Source organism: Zootermopsis nevadensis, unplaced genomic scaffold (genome assembly GCF_977971745.1).
Source record: "Zootermopsis nevadensis isolate Lab colony 2312 unplaced genomic scaffold, Znev_1.0 Znev_ptg000003l, whole genome shotgun sequence".
NCBI lineage: Eukaryota > Metazoa > Arthropoda > Insecta > Blattodea > Termopsidae > Zootermopsis > Zootermopsis nevadensis.
Genome location: NW_028259135.1, coordinates 3,674,325 through 3,698,486, shown reverse-complemented (window position 1 = coordinate 3,698,486; position 24,162 = coordinate 3,674,325). Strand labels below are relative to the sequence as shown.

The 24,162-nt window shown below is 41.4% G+C and overlaps 1 protein-coding gene across 1 annotated transcript in view; it reads left to right on the top strand.

Annotated features, from left to right (window-relative positions):
• The window catches only part of ftz-f1 (ftz transcription factor 1), a 157,016-nt gene that overhangs the window by 126,531 nt on the left and 6,323 nt on the right, over positions 1-24,162 (top strand). Inside the window, exons 3-5 of the mRNA XM_087361343.1 lie at positions 16,385-16,643; positions 18,714-18,814; positions 23,245-23,437. Coding sequence (XP_087217469.1) covers positions 16,385-16,643; positions 18,714-18,814; positions 23,245-23,391 — 507 coding nt within the window. The 3' untranslated portion in view covers positions 23,392-23,437. The remainder of the gene's footprint in view (positions 1-16,384; positions 16,644-18,713; positions 18,815-23,244; positions 23,438-24,162) is intronic.

Genomic DNA, 24,162 nt, shown 5'->3' with positions numbered 1-24,162 from the left:
CACCACGTCACGACAGTCCAAAAATGAAATATGTCCTGTTTCTAGTTGTAACGACACAGGAATTTGGGTGAGGGGTTTAAAACGTGAGCTCTTGACGTAAGGACAGAACACAGATTGGGAATTTTTGAGAACGGAGTTTTGAGAATATTTTACCCTAAGAGAGGTAATAAATTTCGTAATTTGTACGCTTCATCGAATGTTACTGTGGTTAATGTGAAAAATGGCGGGCGGAAATATGTAGCACGAATGGGCGAATGGAAAATTACATACAAAATGTTATCAAGGAGAGTCGCGCAGGCGCAAATGGGAGGACATTATAAAAATTCCTTCTGGTTGAGGATAGAAATCGGCGAGGTTCTGTGTCTTCGGTCTCATAAAAGGCGGCGAGCGTCCATCAGCTTCTGTAGAAGGGCTATGGCGCTTAAGAATTGCGGAAAGTGAGAGTGAACGCGAAACTCGCGCTGAAAGTGAGTGTCGCAGTGAAATGAGGCCAAGTTCAGCGCAGTTGAAGAGCCGATTGTGTTGTTGCTGGTGCCATTTTCTGAAATATGGCTGCTCAGCAGTTTTATTGAGGTCGCTTTGGCCTTGCGATCCCAGTGGCCGTGTCCCCTTAACCCAAATCTTCATTTTCTTACTTTAACGTCTCCCCGTTCCATCTTACGGTCTCCGGCCATTGGAGTGTTCCGAGGAAAAACGATCTATGCCTCCTTATATACGTTGTTTGTGTTAGGCTGTTCTGAAAATTATTTAACGTAGCTGTATCAATTACTTGCGTTCTTTGTTTGATACTACGTCGTAATTATACTGTTTGACGATGTTTTATAAATTACTGAGGTTATTTAGCGATGTTGTGCCAGTTAGTGTTTGCATGTTTAACGAAGCTTTATCAGTGGCTGTATGATGGAGTTTAATACATTTTTAAATTATTAGTTAACTTGTGATTGTACCTCAGTAGATATTATTTGATATCACGTTGTATCATGTAGACCTGTTGGTGACGACGTCTTTGTAGCCTACTCTTAGCTCCTTGTGGGTTAGTAATTAGTAGCCTTTGTGATCTTTCTTTGCTATATAATTATGCATTAGAAAAAGCGTTGTTGGTTGGTGTTTAAATGGAAGTATGTGCACGCGATTCTGCGGGAACCTAAGTGTCGTTAGTTTTTGGCTGGTGGAATTTTCAAGGGGAAGGCTAGGAGCGAGTCACTAACTGCACCGAGGAGCTTATCGGACTGAACGCCCAAACAAAAGAAATGCACTGACCGTGCCACCTCAGGTACACAGACTAGGCCCGTCCGCCAGCTCCGCTAGCTTGGAATTTTCAAGGGGGAGGCTAGGAGCGAGTCACTGACTGCACCGAGGAGCTTATCGGACTGAACGCCCAAGCAAAAGAAATGCACTGACCGTGCCACCTCAGGTACACAGACTAGGCCCGTCCGCCAGCTTGGAATTTTCAAGGGGAAGGCTAGGAGCGAGTCACTGACTGCACCGAGGGGCTTATCGGACTGAACGCCCAAACAAAAGAAATGCACTGACCGTGTCACCTCAGGTACACAGAGTAGGTCCGTCCGCCAGCTCCGCTAGCTTGGAATTTTCAAGGGGAAGGCTAGGAGCGAGTCACTGACTGCACCGAGGAGCTTATCGGACTGAACGCCCAAACAAAAGAAATGCACTGACCGTGCCACCTCGGGTACACAGTCTAGGCCCGTCCGCCAGCTCCGCTAGCTTGGAATTTTCAAGGGGGAGGCTAGGAGCGAGTCACTGACTGCACCGATGAGCTTATCGGACTGAACGCCCAAACAAAAGAAATGCACTGACCGTGCCACCTCAGGTACACAGACTAGGCCCGCCCGCCAGCTTCTCCACCGGCCAAAAACAACTGCGCCGACTATAACAGTAGAGGTAAGTTTTGGCCTGTGTGCATGTCTTATCATCGGACTACAGGACAAAATTATTATTTATTTAGTACCTAAATTCAGGGACTGTTTCCTGTGGTGACTGCCCGCGGCCTGCTGTCTTAAAAATGTGTTAAGGTTAAAATATAAAATTTCTGTGGGAGTCGAAATTGATCTCTTGCGATATTCTCGGTACAACGCTGATTGGGAACAGACTACCGAAGGAAATTGTTTCGACCTGAGAGGCGTAAAGTGACAGACGCTGGAGAATATTGCACAGTTTCATAATTTGTGCTATTCGTGGAGGAATTGTTAGGGGGTCATCATATTTAGTTCGCATGAGGAAATGAGGAGTTTGTACATAATTTTTGTTAAGAACCCCGAAGGAGGGAGTTGACTTGGAAGATCCAGGTGTTGATGTTATTAAAGTGGGTATTTGGAAAATAGGTAATAAGTGTCGACAAGATTGATCTGGGTCTAGATGGGGATGGACCGATGTCGGGCTTTTGTGAAACGGTAATGAACCTTCTGATTAGCTGACTTTCGGATTCTAGGGTAAGATGCTGCCTCCACGTGGTAACTGGTAGATACGCCATAGGCCCTTCTTGTTCTCGCGCGTGAAGTTTCTTTGTCGAGTCCTCAATTTGGTTTTGACTGCAATGAAAGTGAAAGTTCCGTTGAAGCTCCCGAATTATTTATTATCCATAAAAATCACTGGGACTTTTATAACAAAACCCGATGACAAGGAATGGCACGGAAATTGTTAGCAGGTGATTTATGGTGTTTATGTTGTTTGTGGGTTCTTGTGACGTGATGTCGAGGGACCAATGAATCACAGGCCTTTCTGAAGTTGTGTTACAATTCTGTTTTCACCTGCTGCGTCATTCTTACGCTAGATTTGTGCAATTTTGTTGTCGGTTTGTAAAATAAGACTTGTAGCTCATGCAAAACAGCTTTCAGAGGAAGAGTTCCCCGCGACAGAGTTACGAGACCGAGACTGGTCGCTTCCTGTCTGCTCTCTGTACAATCGTATGAAGTACAATTACGAGCGCGAGACAGAGACAAAGCACAGGAGACCGCTCTCGGACCAGTAGTGTCTCGCGACGGGCTCAGGCAGCACGTGTGTTGTTGAGTAAAATAATGACAGAAATTAAATTTACTGGTGACCAAGATGAGCAATTGGTAGAATTAGTAGCAGAAAATGATAAATGATTCTTTATTAACAGACAGAAAGATCCTTCTTTGCGTCTGGTTTTGAATATTGAACTCGTAGGTTTTCTTTGTTTCTTTCGCGACAAATAACACAGCAACACATCATCTTCTTCTTATTCTTCGAGTAACCTTTTTAGAAGCATTTTTGTACTCATTTTTCACAGAATATGTGCACGTATGTCTCAACAAAACAAAGAAAACAAACACTTTGCCGCATGTCTCGGTCGTCACCTCAAAGGTGTGTGGCGACAAGCTGCGATGTGTCCGTCTCCCGTCTCTGTCGCCTGCCTCGGTCGCTTGTCTCTGTCGCGTGCAGCCAAATTGTACCTTTAATGTATTTATTCGTTATTTTAATTTCGTTCTTTTATTCTTTTTACATTGCGTTTTCCAATAAAGTTGAACGCGGCTGTCACCGGCTAAAACTGCATGACTCACCGCCTATACGAGTCAGTTATCGCTCCACAAAAAAAAACAAAATCAACTTGCCTAAAAATATAGCAGTTGCTGCCAGGAGCCATGGAATTGACAATCGCGTTCAACTTTGTAAATGTACGCACTTCATATTTTTTTAATTCATTCCTTATCTTCATTTTCGTTCCTTCTCCCCCGTTCTCCAAAGTTAACACAACAGAAACGTCCCTAGTGGGGGCCTTTTTAGCATTTAATGTTAATATTACTAGGGCTGTGTTTATTAAATAATGTAGTAATCTGTTTTGGGATTGAAGTGGATTTAATAGGCTGTACTGTAACATTTTTACATTGGGGCTTAAGGTGGCAGTTTGCGCGAAGTATTTTCGCTCATAATGTCTATAAGCGGTGCCCAGGGCTGTGCGTTGCAACCGGCGATCGAGCCGAGTTATTGTGTAGTGTGGAACTGTCATCAGTCCGGATTACCTCAGAGCTCACGTGTGTAGGTTAGAACAAAAGTCGCTTTGTGAAATTTCTTTTTTCGCAGGTTGTCCGTTGTGTGTGTGTAAATAAATGCAGGTTTAATAGTCGTAGTTTTAGTGCCGTGAGAGAACTTAGAAATTGTGTCTGCCCCGTGTATAATAGTGCATTATATTATGACTGTGGCTTCAAGGCCGAAACTTTCACCTCTGTGTTGTTGGAATGCTGGCGTAATCTAACACAGCCACGTAGAGGCATGGATCCGGAACGGGCGGAACTGGGTGTTAAAAAAACAACTTTCCATCGTTGTGCTTCGCCTGTCGGTGTAGACAGAATCGCAGTTTTACGAAGGACTGGATTAGGAAATAAGACGTTATTACAGAATTTGATTACGGAATATTTTATAAAAAAAATTGAAGAAATGATACGAAAATTAAAAATTAGTAATTGAATTAAGAATTTATAACATACACCTGATGACGGCTCTATGAAAGCCGAAACATGTCGAGAATGTTCCATATGTAAATCGAGTACTAGATACGGAACAAATGATAATGTTTTAACAATTTAATTATCTTATATTACTTTATTGTGATTGACGGACAATTTTAATATATATATTTTAATAATATTTTTACGGAATATTTTGTAAAAGTGACGTGTTTTGGACCGATAAGCTGTGGAAATATGATATTAAAATTAACGTCGTCTGTGAGGATGTGAACTGAATTTAAATGTCTCGGAGCGTCCTTAGGACAGTTGTGGATTACAGGTTCTGACTACGGCGACCATGTAGATGGCTGGCTGTCTTCGTGGTTGTGCCGCGCAGATTAGTTTAAATCTACCGACGTTTCAGAGGTGCTTGCGGCCTCGGAAGACAGCCATGTTCATTCTCAATCGCGGGCTCGTCAGGATGAAGTTAGTTTAATTCGATACAGAGAAACTGTTACATCAACATCGAAGTACGAGTATCTTCAATTTTGCTAGTCGACGGGACGCAGCCGGTAAGGCATCTGACTGCTGATCCCACAGCCGACTGTGGCGTCGTCGATGCAGGACGAACGTGGGTGGGACGTGGCCTCCAAGTCAGCCAGAAACTGGGTCAGTAGGCCACGGCGTCACAACAGGGTCGTTATTGCGCCTGGGCGACGGCGCTGCGGACGCATGGAACGTCGGGAAGGCCACGGCCACCCAGAAGAATCGATTCGTCGTTACGTCAGCGTCGGACTGTAGACGGGGCCTTGAACGAACAGCCTTCAGCCCCAGGAGGGTATTTTGTGTAACGTGGCTGAGCGCCAGGACGTTGGAGATTTTTGCATTTCGGTGGACGGGAGAGAATTCGAAAACCGGACATTTGTTTTGTCGTGTCCGTCTAAACACCAGTAACACCGCCCGACGAATTTGGTTCAAATCTCGGAATGATGCACCTACGTTGAGGTGTTTTTATACGTCGTTTGTTTAAACTGTCAGAAATGATAAATTACCGTAGTATATACATGAATATTATGAGGTGTTAGCTCGTGATAGATAGAATAAATGTTAAATTAATTATTCGGTTTTGTCCGTCTAATCACAATTATATTTAAAATTTACAAATAAGATAATTAAAATATCATTTTATGTTCCACATCGAATAATTAATTTACCTGGATATGAACATCACCAAAAAGCTACACAACAGAAATTGTAATTGAGTTTTAAGTTTGTTGATATAATTTTACACCTGAAGATGGTTCGATGAAACCGAAACATGTTGTAAAAAAAAATGTTCCAAAGTAAATCGATTATTCGATGTGGAACATAAAATGATATTTTAATTATCTTATTTGTAAATTTTAAATATAATTGTGATTAGACGGACAATTCCGAATAATTAATTTAATATTTGATTCACAATATGACGCAATTATACTATCTAATAAATGTTGCTTTAAATTTACTCCCTTTAAATCTTTGTTTCTGACTAACTGGAGAACTTGTGTGTTTTCGGTTGCCGGATGTGGCCCGCGAGCCACCAGCTGGGTCACGTTCATTTAGTTGAGTCTCCGTACGCTGCATTTTTATTATTGTTAATGTTATTATTGTATTTAATTTGTTGCCAAACAACTTTTTCCAACTGAACTACACAGACGAGAGGCGGCGACTGACGAGCAGTTGGCATCCGACGCCAAGTCAGAATTAAATAAAGTGACGGAAAATTCGTACAGCCCTGTAAATACGTTTTTGGGCTTATCTAGCGAAAGATCGTGGGAGAATAAATATATCTTGAATAATTTAACCATAAAATTCACATTACTTCTTCAAGATAGTGTAATTGCGTCATATTGTGAATATTATAACAATTATTTATTTTAATCCGTCTGATCACAATATTTAAAAATTTCTTATAATTAAGATAATAAAATATCATTCATGTTCCATATCGAATGATCGATTTACATTTCGGAACATTTACACAACATGTTTCGGTTTTTTTATGTTGTGTAAATGTTCCGAAATGTAAATCGATCAATCGATATGGAAAATGAATGATATTTTTATTATCTTAATTATAAGAAATTTTAAATATTGTGATCAGACGGATTAAAATAAATAATTGTTATTACTTCTTCAAGGTCAGTTGTTTCACGGCAACAACACTAAATCTCGGCCCGGTGACCGACTATCATGACGGGTTAGTCGTTAATTAAACTATAAATAAACGAATAGCAAGCGATATTGAACGCGGTGTCCGATCTCCTGCCATCTAGCTGTAGACGATCTATTTACAGTTAATTTCATACATACAGTTCGTTCGGAAGGACGTGGGGCTTGTGATGCGCAGAAGGCAGTGCGCAGCAGCTTCGGCGTTCAGTGTCGTTCGTCTTGTGAGTCCGGGGCATGGCGTCATCTGAACGTTGCATACAGAGAAGGAAGTCTGACGTCGTTTGTCAACGAAGGCCATTTAGGTTTGCGTTGTTTTCCTCCGTGTTCACTGACAAAAGATGTCAGTGTTTCGAGCATTGAATATTATAAGACCTTTTGAGCAGTTTTAGTGAACGTCGTTTCCAAATTTGAATTTGCCTGTCGTCAACAAGCCGCTACGTCGGACAGGATTTGTCAGGTAAACAATCTGATGTGAAACTGTCTACGTAAGTAGTCACTATAAAAAAAATCTTGATTTAAATAGGCGCTATCTCATACGTCAGAGCGAATTCAATCATTAAGATGAGTTGCCATATATGACTGCTTTGTGACAGTGGAAGATAACGAGATCGTATCACAACTTGAATGAGGTTTGTTATGCTTCCGGATGCTTTATTCTACGTGGACTACACATTAATTTTTAAAATGTGTTTCCAAGATTCTAAATAACATCTCTGTTAGTATGACAACTAGTCACCAGTAGAGCCAATTTCCAAAAACGTTATGTGGAAAGAACAACATGGCGGAATAGCTCAGTCAGTTTAGTGACTCGGTTACGGGTTGGCCGGAGTTCAATTCCCGACAGGACAAGATTATTCTCATCACCTCAGCATTCAGCCCAGCCTGTTATCCAATTTGTACCGGAATTTTTTTACGTGGGATGGCTCTGTGCGTAGTTGATTACCATGGCCACCTTTATCTCAATTAGTGGACAACGTCCAGAAGAATATTCACTCAGCTTCTAAATGTTGCATCTGATCCAATTGGATGATCGATAGCAGAATTGAAGACTGCTGCTTATATTTTCTGTTCAATTTAAAGACAGTAAGCGGACCTTGTCTGTACTCGAACTCACGATTTAAGGGCGGTATCACACTAGGATGCCAACGGGAGGCCATGGCGCAGCTGCCAGCATCTCGGCCAAACTCAATGCATTAATTTAGTAGTCATATATCGCACCTGGCATCCGTCTGGCAGCGCTTCCAAATTGGCATCGCTGCCAACCAAGATGCCAAGTTCAAATGCTACTGGCATCGCTGCCACGGCCAAAGCCAAATCAACATCACATGACAGTCTGGCCAGTCCATTGACGTCCGTGCGTTAATGTGCTTGTGTTTATTTCTGTTTCTTCCAAACATGGATAATTTCGACACCGAAAGATTGATAATTGAAATTCAGTCCCGACCATCACTATGGGATTCATCTGCTATTGAATACGCAAACCGGGACTTGAGAAAAAGAAACTGGGAAGAACTTGTGGAAATATTTGGAGGAGATTTATTTACAGTAGAAAAGAAAGAATTAGCTAAGAAGTGTTTCTATCATTTCGTGATCTCATAATGTTGATCCATCTGTTCGCTCGACTGGCGTCGAAAGCTGGCAGCTTGTCTGGCGTCTTTTTCTGGCAGCTGGACGCCATGGCATCGCTGTTGGTGTCGCTGCCATGGCATCCTAGTGCGATACCACCCTAAGAGAAGCTTAGAGATGCTGAACTGATGTACGTAACATTTATAAACTGCTACTGATGTAAGAATAATCGCTGCTAGAGTCGTTTGTGCTTACTGTATGAAACGCTGAGGAGCAAAGTGCCTACAGAAATTCCCACGAAGTGACAGGCTGATGACGCAATGTGCAGCCTCTATCTGTCCCTAAGCTCAGCGAAACGAATTTCCAGCCGAGGCAAACGATCGTCAAGGTTCCTATTAAAGCAAGAATATTTTAGAGTTGCGCATGCGTCAAGCTGTTTTAAGGCCATTGCCCAAAGAAGATTTGTTTAGTGCTTTCATTTGTCACGTTTCCTGTCCTTTTCTCTCTCGGGCTGATCGGTTTGTAGGCGAGTTTCAAACAGGATATTTCTTGTGTGTTAACTCATTCAACTACGTTCGGTCAGAAAATTTGACTGGCTACGATCTGGACGACCACGGTTCGATTCTTGATAAAGGCAGAGTTTTTATTCTCCAATCCACGTCCTTTGGATACCGAGGGGCCTTTCCCGGGGTAAAGCGTGAAACTGACTACTTAATGCTTACGGAAGACATGGATCTTTACGTGTTCATCGTTGTTGATGGTACTTGGGTCTTATCAGTTGTTTCTGCGTTGGGATAAAGGATGTCTGTTTAAGAGCTTTATCGTACCGTTTATCGGGTAATTGAGGAACACCTCAGAAAGCTTGTGAGGTAGGCATAAGTTTGATTACCTTGTAGCTGCTGTATAAAACCACCTTGTCAGGGGTGTGGAAAGTACGACCTACCGTCCGACGATGTTCACGTATTGAGAATACAGCACTTTGTTGATCCACATTTTTACTCTCCTACAGCGGTTAGAACGCTGGCCTTGTAATCCTGGGGTCTCGGGTTCGATTCCCGGCGGTGCCCGAATTTATAACTTGTGTTGGGCAAGGCCGTGGTCTAGGCAACACGGAGTTTTCCTCCGTGGCATCCCAACAATTACTCCATTCACACACAGAAGAAGGCAATGGCAAACCACTTCTGGATCATCTGCCAAGAACGTATATGAACAGGTCCCAGTCCGAGAAAAGGATGGAAGGATCCTGTTCATATGGACCTGTCGTCAGACAGAACACTAAATAATAATAATACACATGATGTATAGAACGTATTGCAATACATAAAAATACATGTAATAGATAAATATCGAGATTTTGGCAGACCTGCAAGTTTGGTCCCCCCCTCCTAAATGTGTATTTGCATTAAGATGGATGTCATCTGCGTTGTATATGGTAGAACTTCTTCCAGACTACACGGCGCTGTAACCCAGAGACAGAGCCATCTTCGTACTCACCGCCGTGAAAACCTCAAATCCTACATGTATTTGTACTCTGCCAGCTGCTGTTCGTGGGAAAAAAAAAATACAGAACTCATCGTTGCCAACATTGGCCCGGAAACACGAAATACGCTAAAAAAGGGTGATTGCTTGTCTTTGATAAGGTAGTGAACATCTTCATAATCTGCTGTAAACTGAAAGGCATCTCGTTTGTCCTGATGTAACCAAATCTTACAAACAGTGTTGTAGTTAGGATTACATTTCAAACTGTGTCCGAATTAATTGGTGTGTGTTTCTGGACAGAAGGTTTAGTCGTTGCGAACATTTTCTCAAGGTTCTCGAGAGATTCTGCTGTTGTAAGTTTACTTTAAGGTAGCCTTTCCGGTCCCTCGCTTCGCACTGAGATTCAGGTCCTACCAAAGAATCATTAGAGCTCTGTGCAACTGCTGTTTCATTCTGTTACCCGCTGGACTGGGCAGACTTGCTATGAAGATGACCTTGGCTTGAAAATGTGTCAAAGCCAAACGCGAATGCGTCTGGTCTCCTGCCAGGCGTGTTTAAATAAATATAAAAAAACATTTCTGACGTCATACCTTTTCCCATCATTTATTATCGTGCCAGTGTTCATCATGTGCATTATTCTGTAGTTGATGTTGGGGGGGGGGGCTATCAAAATACACGAAGTTGTTTGTTTTCTGTCAAGTTTATTTCTCTATTAATTTCGTTGTTAATGTAACCACACGCTTATTTAAAGATTTAATATTAATAAAACTTCCTTTTGATATTATCAAAAATTTGCTATGTTATAAACGTTTTATTTTTGTCTACAAAAATCTTCTTATGGTAGACTTCTTATCAAGAAATTGCCTGATAATACGGTCTTAAACTACAAATACATGAATAAATTCACGAAAATGATTATTGTTCCTTCTTAAGCTTTCAAATTGACGATTAATTCAGAAACAGTGAAAATGTTCAGAGTTTCTAAGACTGTCTGCGTCTCTTATCATCACGGTACATCGTCGCCTTGACAGATTTATGTCTTAGAAACTAATGACTTGTGACTTTGTTGACGTCACAAATGATGATAGTTCCTTTCTGTTCCCTTGTTGTTTGCTATGCGCCCGGTATTACTCTACCTTAGTTTGTCCCGTTCTTTAATGTTTTTTTACCCATCAAATGTGAAATGTGCATCTATAATCTAGCAACCTTACAGTTCTCTGTAGTTAAAATCATACACAGTTGACTGAATATAACGACGCAGTCAGAATTTCGTGGAGACAGGCGTTAAATTCCTTCAGAACGTTGGCAACCTGCAAGACACACCGTCATCATCAGAAGACCACAATCCATGTTTTTACCGCCTTGAAAACCTCAAATCTCATATGTGAGTATCCGGTTTAGTGATTTGCTGCATTGGAAGGGCGTGTGTTGTTAAAACAGGATGTGTCGTGTACGAGGTATCCGGCAAATCTACGGTATAATGCGAGTCCGCGGCTTTTAACCTAAGAGAGAGGGCTCGTATCCCTGAGACTGCTGAATCCGACGTAGAAAGTAACCCTCGTTAGCATTTTTAGTGATGGTTTTTGTATAATTCTCAGAATAAACAGCGATTTATTCAAACGATATAAACATATTTATTTTTGTAAAGTGTTTTCTTTGAGGTGCGGATTGAACGGGTTGTTTAGATGGCACCTGGCTTCGTATATGATGATAAACTGTCATGTCACCGTGTTTGGCCTGTAATTTAATTTTGTATCTGGGGTCTCGGCTTCGATTCCCGGCGGTGCCCGAATTTATAACTTGTGTTGGGCAAGGCCGTGGTCCAGGTATCACGGAGTTTTCCTCCGGGGGCTTCCCCGGTTTCTCCGTGGCATCCCAACAATTACTCCATTCACACACAGAAGAAGGCAATGGCAAACCACTTCTGGATCATCTGCCAAGAACGTATATGAACAGGTCCCAGTCCGAGAAAAGGATGGAAGGATCCTGTTCATATGGACCTGTCGTCAGACAGAACACTAAATAATAATAAGATGAGGTGGTCTAGCGGTTAGACCGCTGGCCTTGTAATCGTGGGGTCTCGGGTTCGAATTTATAACTTGTGTTGGGCAAGGCCGTGGTCTAGGCAACACGGAGTTTTCCTCCGTGGCATCCCAACAATTACTCCATTCACACACAGAAGAAGGCAATGGCAAACCACTTCTGGATCATCTGCCAAGAACGTATATGAACAGGTCCCAGTCCGAGAAAAGGATCGAAGGATCCTGTTCATATGGACCTGTCGTCAGACAGAACACTAAATAAATAAATAAACACTTTAATGTCGTATTAGGGGGGTAATTTTAATTTTGATGATGAGAATGATTATAATTTACGTGATAAAAATTATTACATTTATGAATTTGGCAGGGAACTTGAAGGTAGGTCTATGTGGAAACTGGAAATGATGAGAATGCTTTTTATCACACAGATATTTTTTGTTTTTGTGTGTAAATGCAATATCATAAGACTTTCTTAACTTATAAATATAATAATTCTACGAGTAGGCTACTCAGCGCTCTGATGATGGAGGCGGTAATCATCTCTGAACTGTCTGTCGGTGTCTACCAGACTACACGGATCAACATCCCGGAAGACTGCCGTCTTTGTAACGTTTTATAAGCTGTGGAACGCACAGCTAACAGAATCGTTAGGACTTTAACGCTGTGTGAAACGGTGGGCAGTTGGTTTCTGCGTTGTTCAGTTTTCAAGTCCTAGTTTCTTGATTATTTCGGACGGGTTGAATGTCTTGGCAGTTGCGTGCTGTCCCACCCTAACCTTGGAGTCAAGGTTCTTCCTGAATGCTGCTGCAGCGATAGGAATGTGAAAGCAGCGGCTGCAGAGATGAGCCAGTGAATCACATGCAACACCCGGGAGACCCGCCATTGCTCGTAGAATAGGAACTCCAGAGATGACAGCTGTTTGGTAGCGTATTTCAGACTATTACCTATTAATTAATTAGGACGCTGGCCTTGTAATCCTGGGGTCTGGGGTTCGATTCCCGGCGGTGCCCGAATTTATAACTTGTGTCGGGCAAGGCCGTGGTCTAGGCAACACGGAGTTTTCCTCCGTGGCATCCCAACAATTACTCCATTCACACACAGAAGAAGGCAATGGCAAACCACTTCTGGATCATCTGCCAAGAACGTATATGAACAGGTCCCAGTCCGAGAAAAGGATGGAAGGATCCTTCCTGTTCATATGGACCTGTCGTCAGACAGAACACTAAATAAATAAAATAATTAATTGATCAGCTAGTTAATTAAACGACTAACCGAATGTGTAGGCGTTAATAGTCGCAAACATGCGCCTCGTAACTGCGATATTTCAATGTCCTTCCGTCTGTTCGCATGTAACGATTCTTGAACGGCTGAACGGATTTAGATGTGAAGCGGATTGAACTGACAAAATTTCCGTTCAATAACGGGAATTTCATAGTTAAATGAATGATTGTCAGCAAATAAGCCTAACTAAATATAGGATTAACCCATTTAATATATTTATTTTGTACAGTCTATACACAAACGTTTGAAGTTTATTGGTGTTGTAAAAAATTATATAATATTAAAACATTTTGTTGTGTAAAATATTATATTAGCGCCTCTTAATCGTAAATACGATTTTTACATTATATTTTTTTTAGCGCTTTTATTAAAACGACATGTTTCGACGGGTAATACCGTCGTCTTCAGGTTTTTATCAATTTAAAATATTTTAAAAACTATTAGATATTTAATGCAATATATTATAATGATCCGTAGTTCTGTTTGTAGCTTTCCATTTTCATGGTAAGTTGTTTATTGTAGTCAGACGTTATATTTATCTGTGGAATTAATATTTAATTATTTTCTTGGAATGAGTATGAATTGACATATGAAATAAATAAATAATCATATAAATATATATTAAAAATAGTAAACGAGGAGGCGTCTGACGGCTGGTGAAGATTAAGAGCGCTAATATAATATTTTACACAACAAAATGTTTTAATATTATATAATTTTTACAACACCAATAAACTTCAAACGTTTGTGTATAGACTGTACAAAATAAATATATTTAATCAAACACAAACATGACGCATATAAGATACAAATTAACCCATTTAAGTACGAAGCTCGTCCGATTAACACTGTCTAAGGAAATAATAGCTGTTATCCTTAAAATCGTACGGAACCCATAAATACATTCTGTAGACAAGGCACAAAGCTAGGATACATTTAGTTAGCACTGGGCTTTGAGGGATTAAAGGAAAATTACCCTGGTTCATTCCTGTTTCCTCCCTCCTGCCTCACAACTTTCTTACGAAGCTTCATAACGTGACTACTTGGCAACTGGTTGTTAAATAAGAAACAGCGATGTTTCTGTGTCAGCACGAAAGTCTCTAGAAGGTGTCATTTGGGTGTCGTCTCTCAACCTGTCTAGGATTTGAGGTTTTCACGACGGCGAATTAGAGGATGACTGTCTTCTGGGTTTACCGATATTTCATAGGTCCTTGCTGCCTCCATCATCAGGGCGATGAGTAAACTTCTACACGGCGCAACTACCCAGAAGGCAGCCATCTTAGTTTCTCAACCTGTTTGTCGCGGTATTTGGAAGCAAAACTCGTTTTTTTAACATTTAACACAGATGGTAAAGTTGCGTCATATTGTGATATAATAAATATATATTTTAAATCTTGTCCGTCTAATCACAATAAATTCTTATTAAATATTAAAATATTACAATAATTAACATTTAAAAATATTTAAATGATGGTCTAATGTAAATCGAATATTTCGATAAAGAATATCATTTAATATTTTAAATGTTAATTATTGTAATATTTTAATATTTAATAAGAATTTATTGTGATTAGACGGACAAGATTTAATATATATTTAACACAGAGTGGTTATGGCATCGAGTCTTGTTGAGCCCGTTTTGTTATCGCATTAGTTTGTTTCTTTGTTAAAGTGTCGCTGGTTCGATATCTAACTGCCATAACAAGTGTGAGATATGAAGAATGTTATGAACTGGTTTATTTAGCGAGTGCTGTTGCTAATAGGTGATGTGGAAGGAATTGTTGGTAGTCAAATTTCAGTTTCTGTTCCGTCATTTGTCTTTAGGGTCGCAGGAAAACTGAAGGGCGATCGGTCCTCGGACCGAGATTTGAATTGTGTGAAAAGTGACGAATGTGGAATCAGCAAACACGTAGAAACGTGGACCCTGTGATTCGCGTCGCACGCTGGTAGCTTATGCCGCGATAAATTTCAGTTCCTCCCAGTTTTATTGCTTTCATGACTCATGTTTGTGTCTGATGTAATTTTAAATCAGCTTCCCTGAGAGAGAGGGGTGGGGTGATGGCCTTGGATTGTGGCGTGTCGCTAGTATTGTTCAGTAAGTGATTTACTGAGTAGTGTAAAAAAATAGAGTTTATTAAAAACAACTGTAAAACCGAACAGCTCATTGGATTCGAATGGAACTTTGAACTGAATAAAACTTTTTTTACACTTTTTTTGTAGAACGTAAAATATTTTCATGTAGCTTTCATTTTGTCATATAAAATTTGGCACGAAAACATATAAACACGACTAGAAATTATAACAGAAAACATTACGAACTTCCCTACGCCTGATTTTCAGTGGTATATGTTAATTTATCATAATTAGAATATGTATGTAACGCAATTGAAATTGTGAGTAATAAAAGGGATGCTCATTCGACCAGGATTCAATCCTTTGACCACCTTTTCAAGTGCTAACGCTCCAGCGTTTTCGAATGTTCTTGTCGGAGTATAAATTTGCATAACCTAATTAACGTATACCATTAACAACACAGTATTTGTACTACGGAGGGGGGTCTCTGCAGTACAATAATAAATATTTAATGAGTTGTGCTCGGAAGTCCTTGTGTTCATTTTTATTTAAAGAACACAAATTAAAGTGAGCTCAGCGGGATGTTAACTTTAGCCTTGCTATATCTGTCCCACTTTAGATTTCATAATTAGTTATTTATAGTTATTTTAATTTCAGGCGTTTTCCTGTAATATATGAACGACTGTTCGCTTTGAATTTTCCGCGTGGGTGTAATGAAAACGATGTTGATGGACAGATAATGATGGAATATTGAATGGATTTAAATTTAGTTGAAACTATATGTGAAATATTACTTTACTAAATGCATATATACATTATTAAAAAGGGAGACGAAATTATAAAAACATATTTGTACGAAATACCTCAAAATAATTTGTTAATTTTTTTTTTATATTTCCTGTCATTCTAGTTTGTATTGAAGCCGGAACGAACCGGGAATCATCATAATCAAAATCATGTGTACAAATGCTACCAAAAGTAGCCTAAAAATGAACTGTGTAAACGCCGAGAACTTTGGTTCTCACGGCGGCGAGGGGGGTGGGGGGTGATCTGGGTTCTGGCGCCCTGTAGACTCGTCGGAAGACGCCAATGTTTCGGAGAAACATATTTGCCCTGAGAGTTGATGAAGGAGGTAGCAAATACCACCGAAACGTTGATGTAAACTTCTGTCAGACTGCACGCCGCTACAACCCAGAAGACAGCCATCTTAGGCTAACTTCGTCTTTAAAGTGTGCTCAGTTTCTTAGACGTGGCTGTGTTTACGTACTTGAGCGTTGCTAAGCAGCCGTGGCGACGTGTTCGCAGGTGGACGACCAGATGAAGCTGCTCCAGCACTCGTGGTCGGACATGTTGGTCCTTGATCACATGCACCAGCGGATGCACAACGGCCTGCCTGATGAGACAACTCTTCCGAACGGACAGAAATTCGACCTACTCTGCCTCGGCCTCCTTGGGGTCCCTACCCTGGCCGACCACTTCAACCAGCTGATGGCCAAGCTGCAGGACCTCAAGTTTGACCTCACGGACTACATCTGTGTCAAGTTCCTGCTGTTACTCAATCCGGGTAAGATTCTGCTCAACTGTCTGATAACCGTTGTATTGTAACAGGCATTAGACAGCCCGTGTAACTAACTCCGTGGAACAGAATCTTTCTCGTGAAGCCAATAGTACGCCTAACTACTCGAGAAATTCCCCGCCTCTCATATAACACAAAGGTTTATTACCATGAAGATATCCGTCTTCTGGGTTATTGCGCTGTGTAGTCTGGTCGATGTTAACCAACGTTTCAGAGGTCATACTGCCTCCATCATCAGGGCGATCGTTGGTTAACATCAACCAGACTACACAGCGCAATAACCCAGAAGACGGGAATCTTCATACTCACCGCTGTGAGAACCTCAAGTTTATTACCATGTTCACAAGAGCCCGCCACCGGATGAATCCAGTCCATGCCCTCAGACTCTGCGCCCCTAATATTAATTCATTAGCTTCCCGAAATTTCCCGTGACTGCCTTTCATTTAATGTAATTTAAATGCATTATACATGTCCAGTAAGAGCTCAGTATGTGGGGGGGGGGGTGGTCTCGTAAGCTATTACCCTCCCTCATCTATGCCCGTGTCTTCCGATTTGTCTCTTTATTTCAGGATCCCCCCAAACCAAAATTTTGTAAGCATTTCTCAACACCCCCGTGCCTGTCTCATTCTTTTTGATATGATTCTTTTGTAGACCATATCGTGTTAATTTTTTTTTTACACTGTAAAGCAACAGTATGGCCGCCGAGCGAAATCCATATTTATCTTTGCGTTTAGTTAAATTAAATTAACATTGCGAAGGTGTAAAGTTTTGAGGTTATTATATTCCCCATTAGGAAAAGGTCTGCGTTCTATAGCCACACGGTAAACTAGCCCGCAATGCAGAGCAGCTATTGGTACATTAACGGGGCCACGTGAAGAGGCGAGGTGGATCGCATGCGGCTCACTGGCCATAGGTTGAAATCTCTGATTTAAATAATAAGCTTATGATAAAACACAAATTATGATCTGTGTTTTGTTTCGCAATTGGAAGCGCGCAGATCCGGCCTTCCTCCAGGCTTCAGTTTCTAAATGGCGCACAGACGGACGATTCTATCTTGTTTCCGTGGATTCAGAAGGATGAGCCGACCGGCTGAGACTGGCTGTCCTTGGGATTCGAGACGCCCCGACATACTTGCTCTCACTCTCACTTCCTCTGTATGCATGATTGGCCCATGTCCAGAATCTGACAGACCCCGACCCCTCTAGGGATTTAAGAGAAAGTCCAGTTTCATCACGGCCTTACCCCAGGGCGAAGCGCATCTTGGGGAAAAGTTGTCAACAAAAATCGATTGTCACAGAAGTCAACTGTAGCCTGCCGTAAATGTTGTTTTCGTACTCAATTTTTTCCAGAAGAAACAAGTTCTAGGTAGTTAATAACATTCAGTGCTTTATTTTATAGGGCGAGGCTATAAGAACTATGAATAGTTATTCATTTTAATTATTCATTCCTAACCATAATTCAGACGAATACATATTCCGATTATGTTAAATTTTTGCCCTTTGTAACCTCAGATTTCGTCCATTCACGAAGTTTGTAACGTTTAAATTTTAAAACAATGTAAAATTGTCATAAAGAAACTTACATATGCTGATGGCTTTAATATCGTTCTCTGACCCTGGGAGACTTTTATTTACAGTACCGGATTGAGAAAAATATGAAGTTTAGACAATCGTTAGTATTTTGATGCTTATATTAAGGTTCGTGATTTAATTTCGAGTTCTTAATATCTTGAAGCCAAAGCCCATTTTAATTATATTAATCATTAGTTTTTACCTTCGAGACAACAAAGACCAGTTGGTTAATGCTGTTTAAGGAAGTAGTTGCTGCCATCTACTTACTAGTAGTTTCAATTTTTATTGTCAGATGGAGTCCAAGAGAGGGCTTCATCAACATTCTACATAACCTCAGAATCTTCGAAACCAGAGGTGAATGTAAATTATAGGTTGAACTTCATTAATCTTGAGTGTGGCATTTTGTTGATGCCTGGAGCAGGAAACGGGGGATACAGGAGGCATTATTTGGTGTTGTGTGCTGACAGAAATGTGCTGTGATTTACAGAAGTGCGGGGGATCATGAACCGGAGGCATGTGCAGGAAGGTTACGACCAGGTACAGCAAGCGCTCTTGGACTACACAGTCAACTGCTATCCACAGATCCAGGTGATTTACAGTTCAATCTGCCGATCAAATCTTCAACTGTTCACGTCAGAAAGAATTTACAGTTTTATGTACAGGTGCAACTTGCAAACAGTGTTGCAAGGGCGACGTATTTTAGTCACTTAATTTCAAACTCTGGCAAGTTCAACTGCAAAAGTTGCAACTGAATTTAAAATGGTGGTATGTAGGATATGAGGTTATCACCAGGTTGTAACAGGTTGTAGTCTGGACGAAGTTTACCGACGTTTCAGAGCTACTTGCTGTCTCCGTCATCAGAACAATGGCGGAGACGGCAAGGACCTCCGAAACGTCGGCAAACTTCTACCGGACTACGTGCTGTTACAACCCTGAAGACGGCCATATTTAAAATGACATCATAAACAGTGAATTGTGAGGGATTTGAGAAGAAGCAGTCGTGGCCTGTTTTTAACTGCTATGCTCATTCATGTAGAAGAAAGTCGTGAAATATCTTGGTCTAGTTTGTATACAATAGGAACCAGATGACTTTTATAATTTATTATGTGATTTCGTATGCTGTGCCATAGCTCAGGTGGTTAGTCACCGGCTACTCACCATGGCAGCCCAGGTTCACACCTGGGGCAGTCTAGTGGAATTTGTTGTGGGCAGAGTGGCACTAGGACACATATTAATAATTATTATTTTGAAGTATCCATATCGTAGTTAAGGTCCTTGGACAGTGGGTTTTTTTTTACTTCAGATGCTTGAATTTGATCTCGGAGCAGCTCCCCCGCTCCCCAGAAAGATCATTGATTTTCCATAATCATCATTATACTTGTTCTTCATAATCTCTGTCACTGCCCCTAAGATGCACAATAAGGTTGGCTAGCTTGCTTAATTATCAGAACCCGAGTTGGGCTTCACCCTGCACTTGGCTGACGTCAGAGGAAGGATATTTGATCGTGCTGAGGTGAGTGACGTTTGGAAACATACAAAATGCTGCCATATTCAAAATGAGTAACATTCGAAGTATGATCCACCATAAAGAGCAGTAGACAACACTGTATAAAGGTACAGTCCACAGATCAGGAAGCCATGGTAGGAGTGCTATATACGCGCATGCGCAAGATTTCGCTGTGAGTGACGAGCTGCTACTAGCCAGCCAAAACGCATTCGTACCACAACCACTGAAGGAACAACAGACGACAGGCTTTCATGTGTTCTAATGAGTATAGCTTTAAAATTACCTCACAGTGGCCGAGCGAGCTCGGAGTCAGACTCAACATCTTCACAAGAAGTCTCTTCGTCATCGCTACTGTCATTTGGATTGGAAATAATTATTGAGTCGATCACGTCAGCAACAACTCCGTCCCGTTCCCAGTATTGTTGTTCCAAATGTTGGCAGTATCTTTTCCAATCCTTTGCAGTCACAGTTGCACAGTATTCACATTTCTGACTTGGTACTCATTGTATTAAGTAGCAAGAACTTCGTTCAGCATTCATTAATATTACCAGCAACGCTCTTAAAAGATCGTGACGTTGTTTTTCTTCAGACAGCAGTACGTGTTGAACACGTGGCACCAACTAATTCCAATAGAATCTTTAAACACTGATCTGGTTAAGAATTTCCCTTGCACTGTTCTGAGCCAGTTGAATTCAATCCCTACCTTCATGCCTTGTGTCTCTAAGGTTAATTTTAATATCATAATCCTTTTTTATATCTAAGAATCACACGTGATTCGTTTATTTGAGATTTCGTAACGAAAATGGTTTTAACATTTCACTTTTTCCATTCCTTGCTACGTGTCCCACCAATCTAATCTTTCATTATTTGGCCTCCCTAACAACAGTGAATGAATTTTAAGTTCCTCAGTATGTAATTTTCACTCATCGCTGAAATTAAATATCGGCTGGCAATCCGAAGTCCCTCAAAGTTCCTATCTTCTTTCCAAGTCTTACGTAACGATGGATGACAAAACAGATATTTACTACATTCTGTTTAATGGGAATTTTATCATAAAAATATGTAAACAAGATTTTTTTCTAGTATTTTTACCGAACATCTTCACACGACAGCGTAACTGATCCCGAATTAGACAAATTTCAAATCAGAATAATTTAATTTCATATCTGTTTTAATATTATCCTCCTCCCTTTTTTTTTTTTTTTTTGGTCTTCCAAGGCCTGGTTGAGAGAAGAGAGCAAATGCTCTGTGGCCCATCTTCATATCCGGTTGACACGTGGTGTAATGTCCCACAGAGGACTTAAGAAGGTTAAACGTCACAGAATAATTCAGTGGACCCAACTGATTCAGAATGAAATTCCGAGTGACTTATTTTGCTTCGTTGGAATTTCAGGGTTTTTCATTTTTATTTTAGAATCTTATATATAAAACTAGGTTTTTCATTATATATATTTCAGTGAGGGGTCTGCATTGGCCGCAGAGACCTTGGGTTCGAATCCCACTCAAGCCATGGATGTTTTTATGTGTTGTGCTGTCATGTGTACAGGTAGAGGCCTTGCGACGGGCCGATCCCTCATCCAAGGAGTCCTACCGAATGTCTATAGATCAAGCCAAGTGAAAAGCTGGGGGACCCGTAAAGGGTACCGGAAAATGTACAAAAATTGTTAAACCGGGAATAGAAGAATATTTCAGTGAAGTGACTAGTTGGATGGCTGGGGTTTGATTCCTGGCACCCTTTCCAGATAGGCAGTGGGGCTTATTCACCGATTTTACCCGAGGATATTTTTTCTTGGGGCTTGGGCAAAGGGGATCTTAAATCATTACTGCAGTATTTCATATGAAGTGCTCCTCGTACAGTTCACATTTGAAGTAATTTATCTGGATACTTCAGCACTGTTCAGTATTTTTGTTGGTCATCAGCTGTAGATTTAGAGATCGTTGTTTCAAAATGTGTCGTAGCGATGAGTTACGTAATAATTTATGACTTAGTGTGATCAAGGATCATTAATAGAAAATGCACTGCTCTTGCAGAGTAGATGTAATATGAATGATAATGGTGCAAAATTATTCATGCGTTCTGAATAAACCTGTTTAGAATTTGTGCATCATAAGTGTTATAAATCAGCGTATCAATGATATGGTAACTAGCTTAAAAATGCGTGATTTATAATCCTGCGAGATTAAACTGTTTTTGTTCGTATGATTGTGGTGGCCATGACATAATTCAGGCACTTAGGTGTTGGCTTCTTAGCACAGATGCCTGGGTTCAGTCTCAGGGCAGTCCATTTGGGATTTTTGGTGGACATGTTTTTACCCGAGTACGCATGTTTCCGACGTACCAGTCATCATTTCATCGATGTTCTACGTTCATCTTATTAATGCCCCCGGGAGGTGCGGTATGTACGTATCATGGCTTATGTAAGATAACTTGGAAAACATTGTTGATATTTTGACTTACGAGGTGCGATCGGAAAGTTTCAAGACTGCGCGTATAAAAACCCGTACACTTATCTCAGGCATTAAATTCATCCATCACCCTCGAAGTAGTTCCCCTGGGAGTGAACACAACGATCCCAGCGCCGCTGCCAAGCCTGGAAGCATCCCTGGAAATCTTTCTTTGTCAGCCTGTCAAGCACCATCTGCGATTCTGCCTGAATCTCTTCTATCGTCTCAAATCTCCTTCCCTTTAGCTGAATTTTCATCTTTGGGAAGAGGAAGAAGTCACACGGAGCTTAGAAAGGAAGTTGGGGTCGGTTCTTCCAAGATCTTTGAGCTCCTGACAAACGAGAAGTCGATTCTGCTTCTGGTCCTCAGACAGGATGCGTCGCATGTGGAGTTCTTCCTTTAGAATCAGCTGACAGGTCCCATAGCCTATCCCAACAATGTCGCACAAGTCGTTGATGGTACGACGTCGATCTTCGTGAATGGCCTGCCGAATCTTCGTAACATTTTCGGGCGTTGTGCTCGAAGATGGTCGTCCAGAACGCTCGTCATCATCGACAGAGGTTCGGCCATTTTTAAAACGTGAATGCCACACGAAAGTTTGTGCACGACCCATTGGGGACTCCCCAAATGCTTGCTTTAGCATTTCATAGGTTTCCGTAGCCGTTTTGGCGAGTCTTTGGCTAAATTTGATGCACACGCCATTCCGAAATCGCAGGAGGGTCGGTGTAATGCACTACCAAAACGCCCGTAACTAAGAAACAAATGCTAATTCGATGATGCCGGCTGGCACACTGATTCACTATGAATGTAGGCCGCACCCCCTAAAAGCAGAAGCTCGTACTACATCCGGTTCGCCCGCTATTGACACAGTCTTGAAACTTTCCGATCGCACCTCGTAGTTTAATGAACAATAAGAATATACTTTTCTTAGAACCAAAATATCTGGCATCTGCAGTTTTGGGGTATTTTGTCCCACGTCTCTGCCTGTAGCATTACTGTAGTGAAATACAGGAAATAAAATATTTCAAGAGGTTTTTCTTTTCCTTCGTGTGTTTGTGTGTTCCAGGATAAGTTTTCAAAACTGCTTATGGTGATGCCAGAAATTCACGCGATGGCCAGCAGAGGAGAGGATCATCTTTACCACAAACACTGCAATGGCGGAGCACCGACACAAACATTGCTCATGGAAATGTTGCACGCCAAGCGGAAATAGCATCCGCAAACCCCACGACCGAATGGAACCATTGTTAACTGAAATTGTGAGTGTACAAGGTGTCCCACTGAGCCACTCGGTATGGTCATATTTTTATTTTAAATCAGCAGCTACGTACAATGTAGCAGAGTCACGTCAGTGTTCTGAATCGATAACTTGGCCGCATAACAGGAGATGGCATCTGTCCGCCTGCACGTCTCATTTCTGTAATGGATTTTAATTACAGTTTGTATGGAAGGTATACATTAGAAATTGTCTCTTCTCCTTCTCCTCCTCCTTCGTCTCCTCCTCCTCCTCCTTCTGCTCCTCCTCCTCCTCCTCCTTCGTCTCCTCATCCTCCTCCTCGTCCTTCTTCTCCTCCTCCTCGTCCTTCTCCTCCTCCGTCTCCATCTCCTCCTCGTCCTTCTCCTCCTCCGTCTCCATCTCCTCCTCCTCCTCCTCCTCCTCCTCCTCCTCCTCCTCCTCCTCCTTCTTCTTCTTCTATGGCTCTCCAGTCCGTGTTCGGTCCATGGCCTCAATTCTCCTCTTCCATTCGGTCCTCTGTTAGGTCCGTCTGTCCGAGGCTTTGATCGAGGTTTCGAAACATCTTCCTTTTTACGCTGCAAGGTTGTTAGCCTTGTGACCAACCCCAACCTGGAGGACCAGGGTACCTTTCTTAGTCTGACCTCTCCCCCTCGACCAATCTGGCTTGGGAGGCCCTACCAGTAGCTCTTGGGGTCACTGAGGTACTCGAGCCCCACCACCACGACAAGGTGCAGGTACCATTAAGTG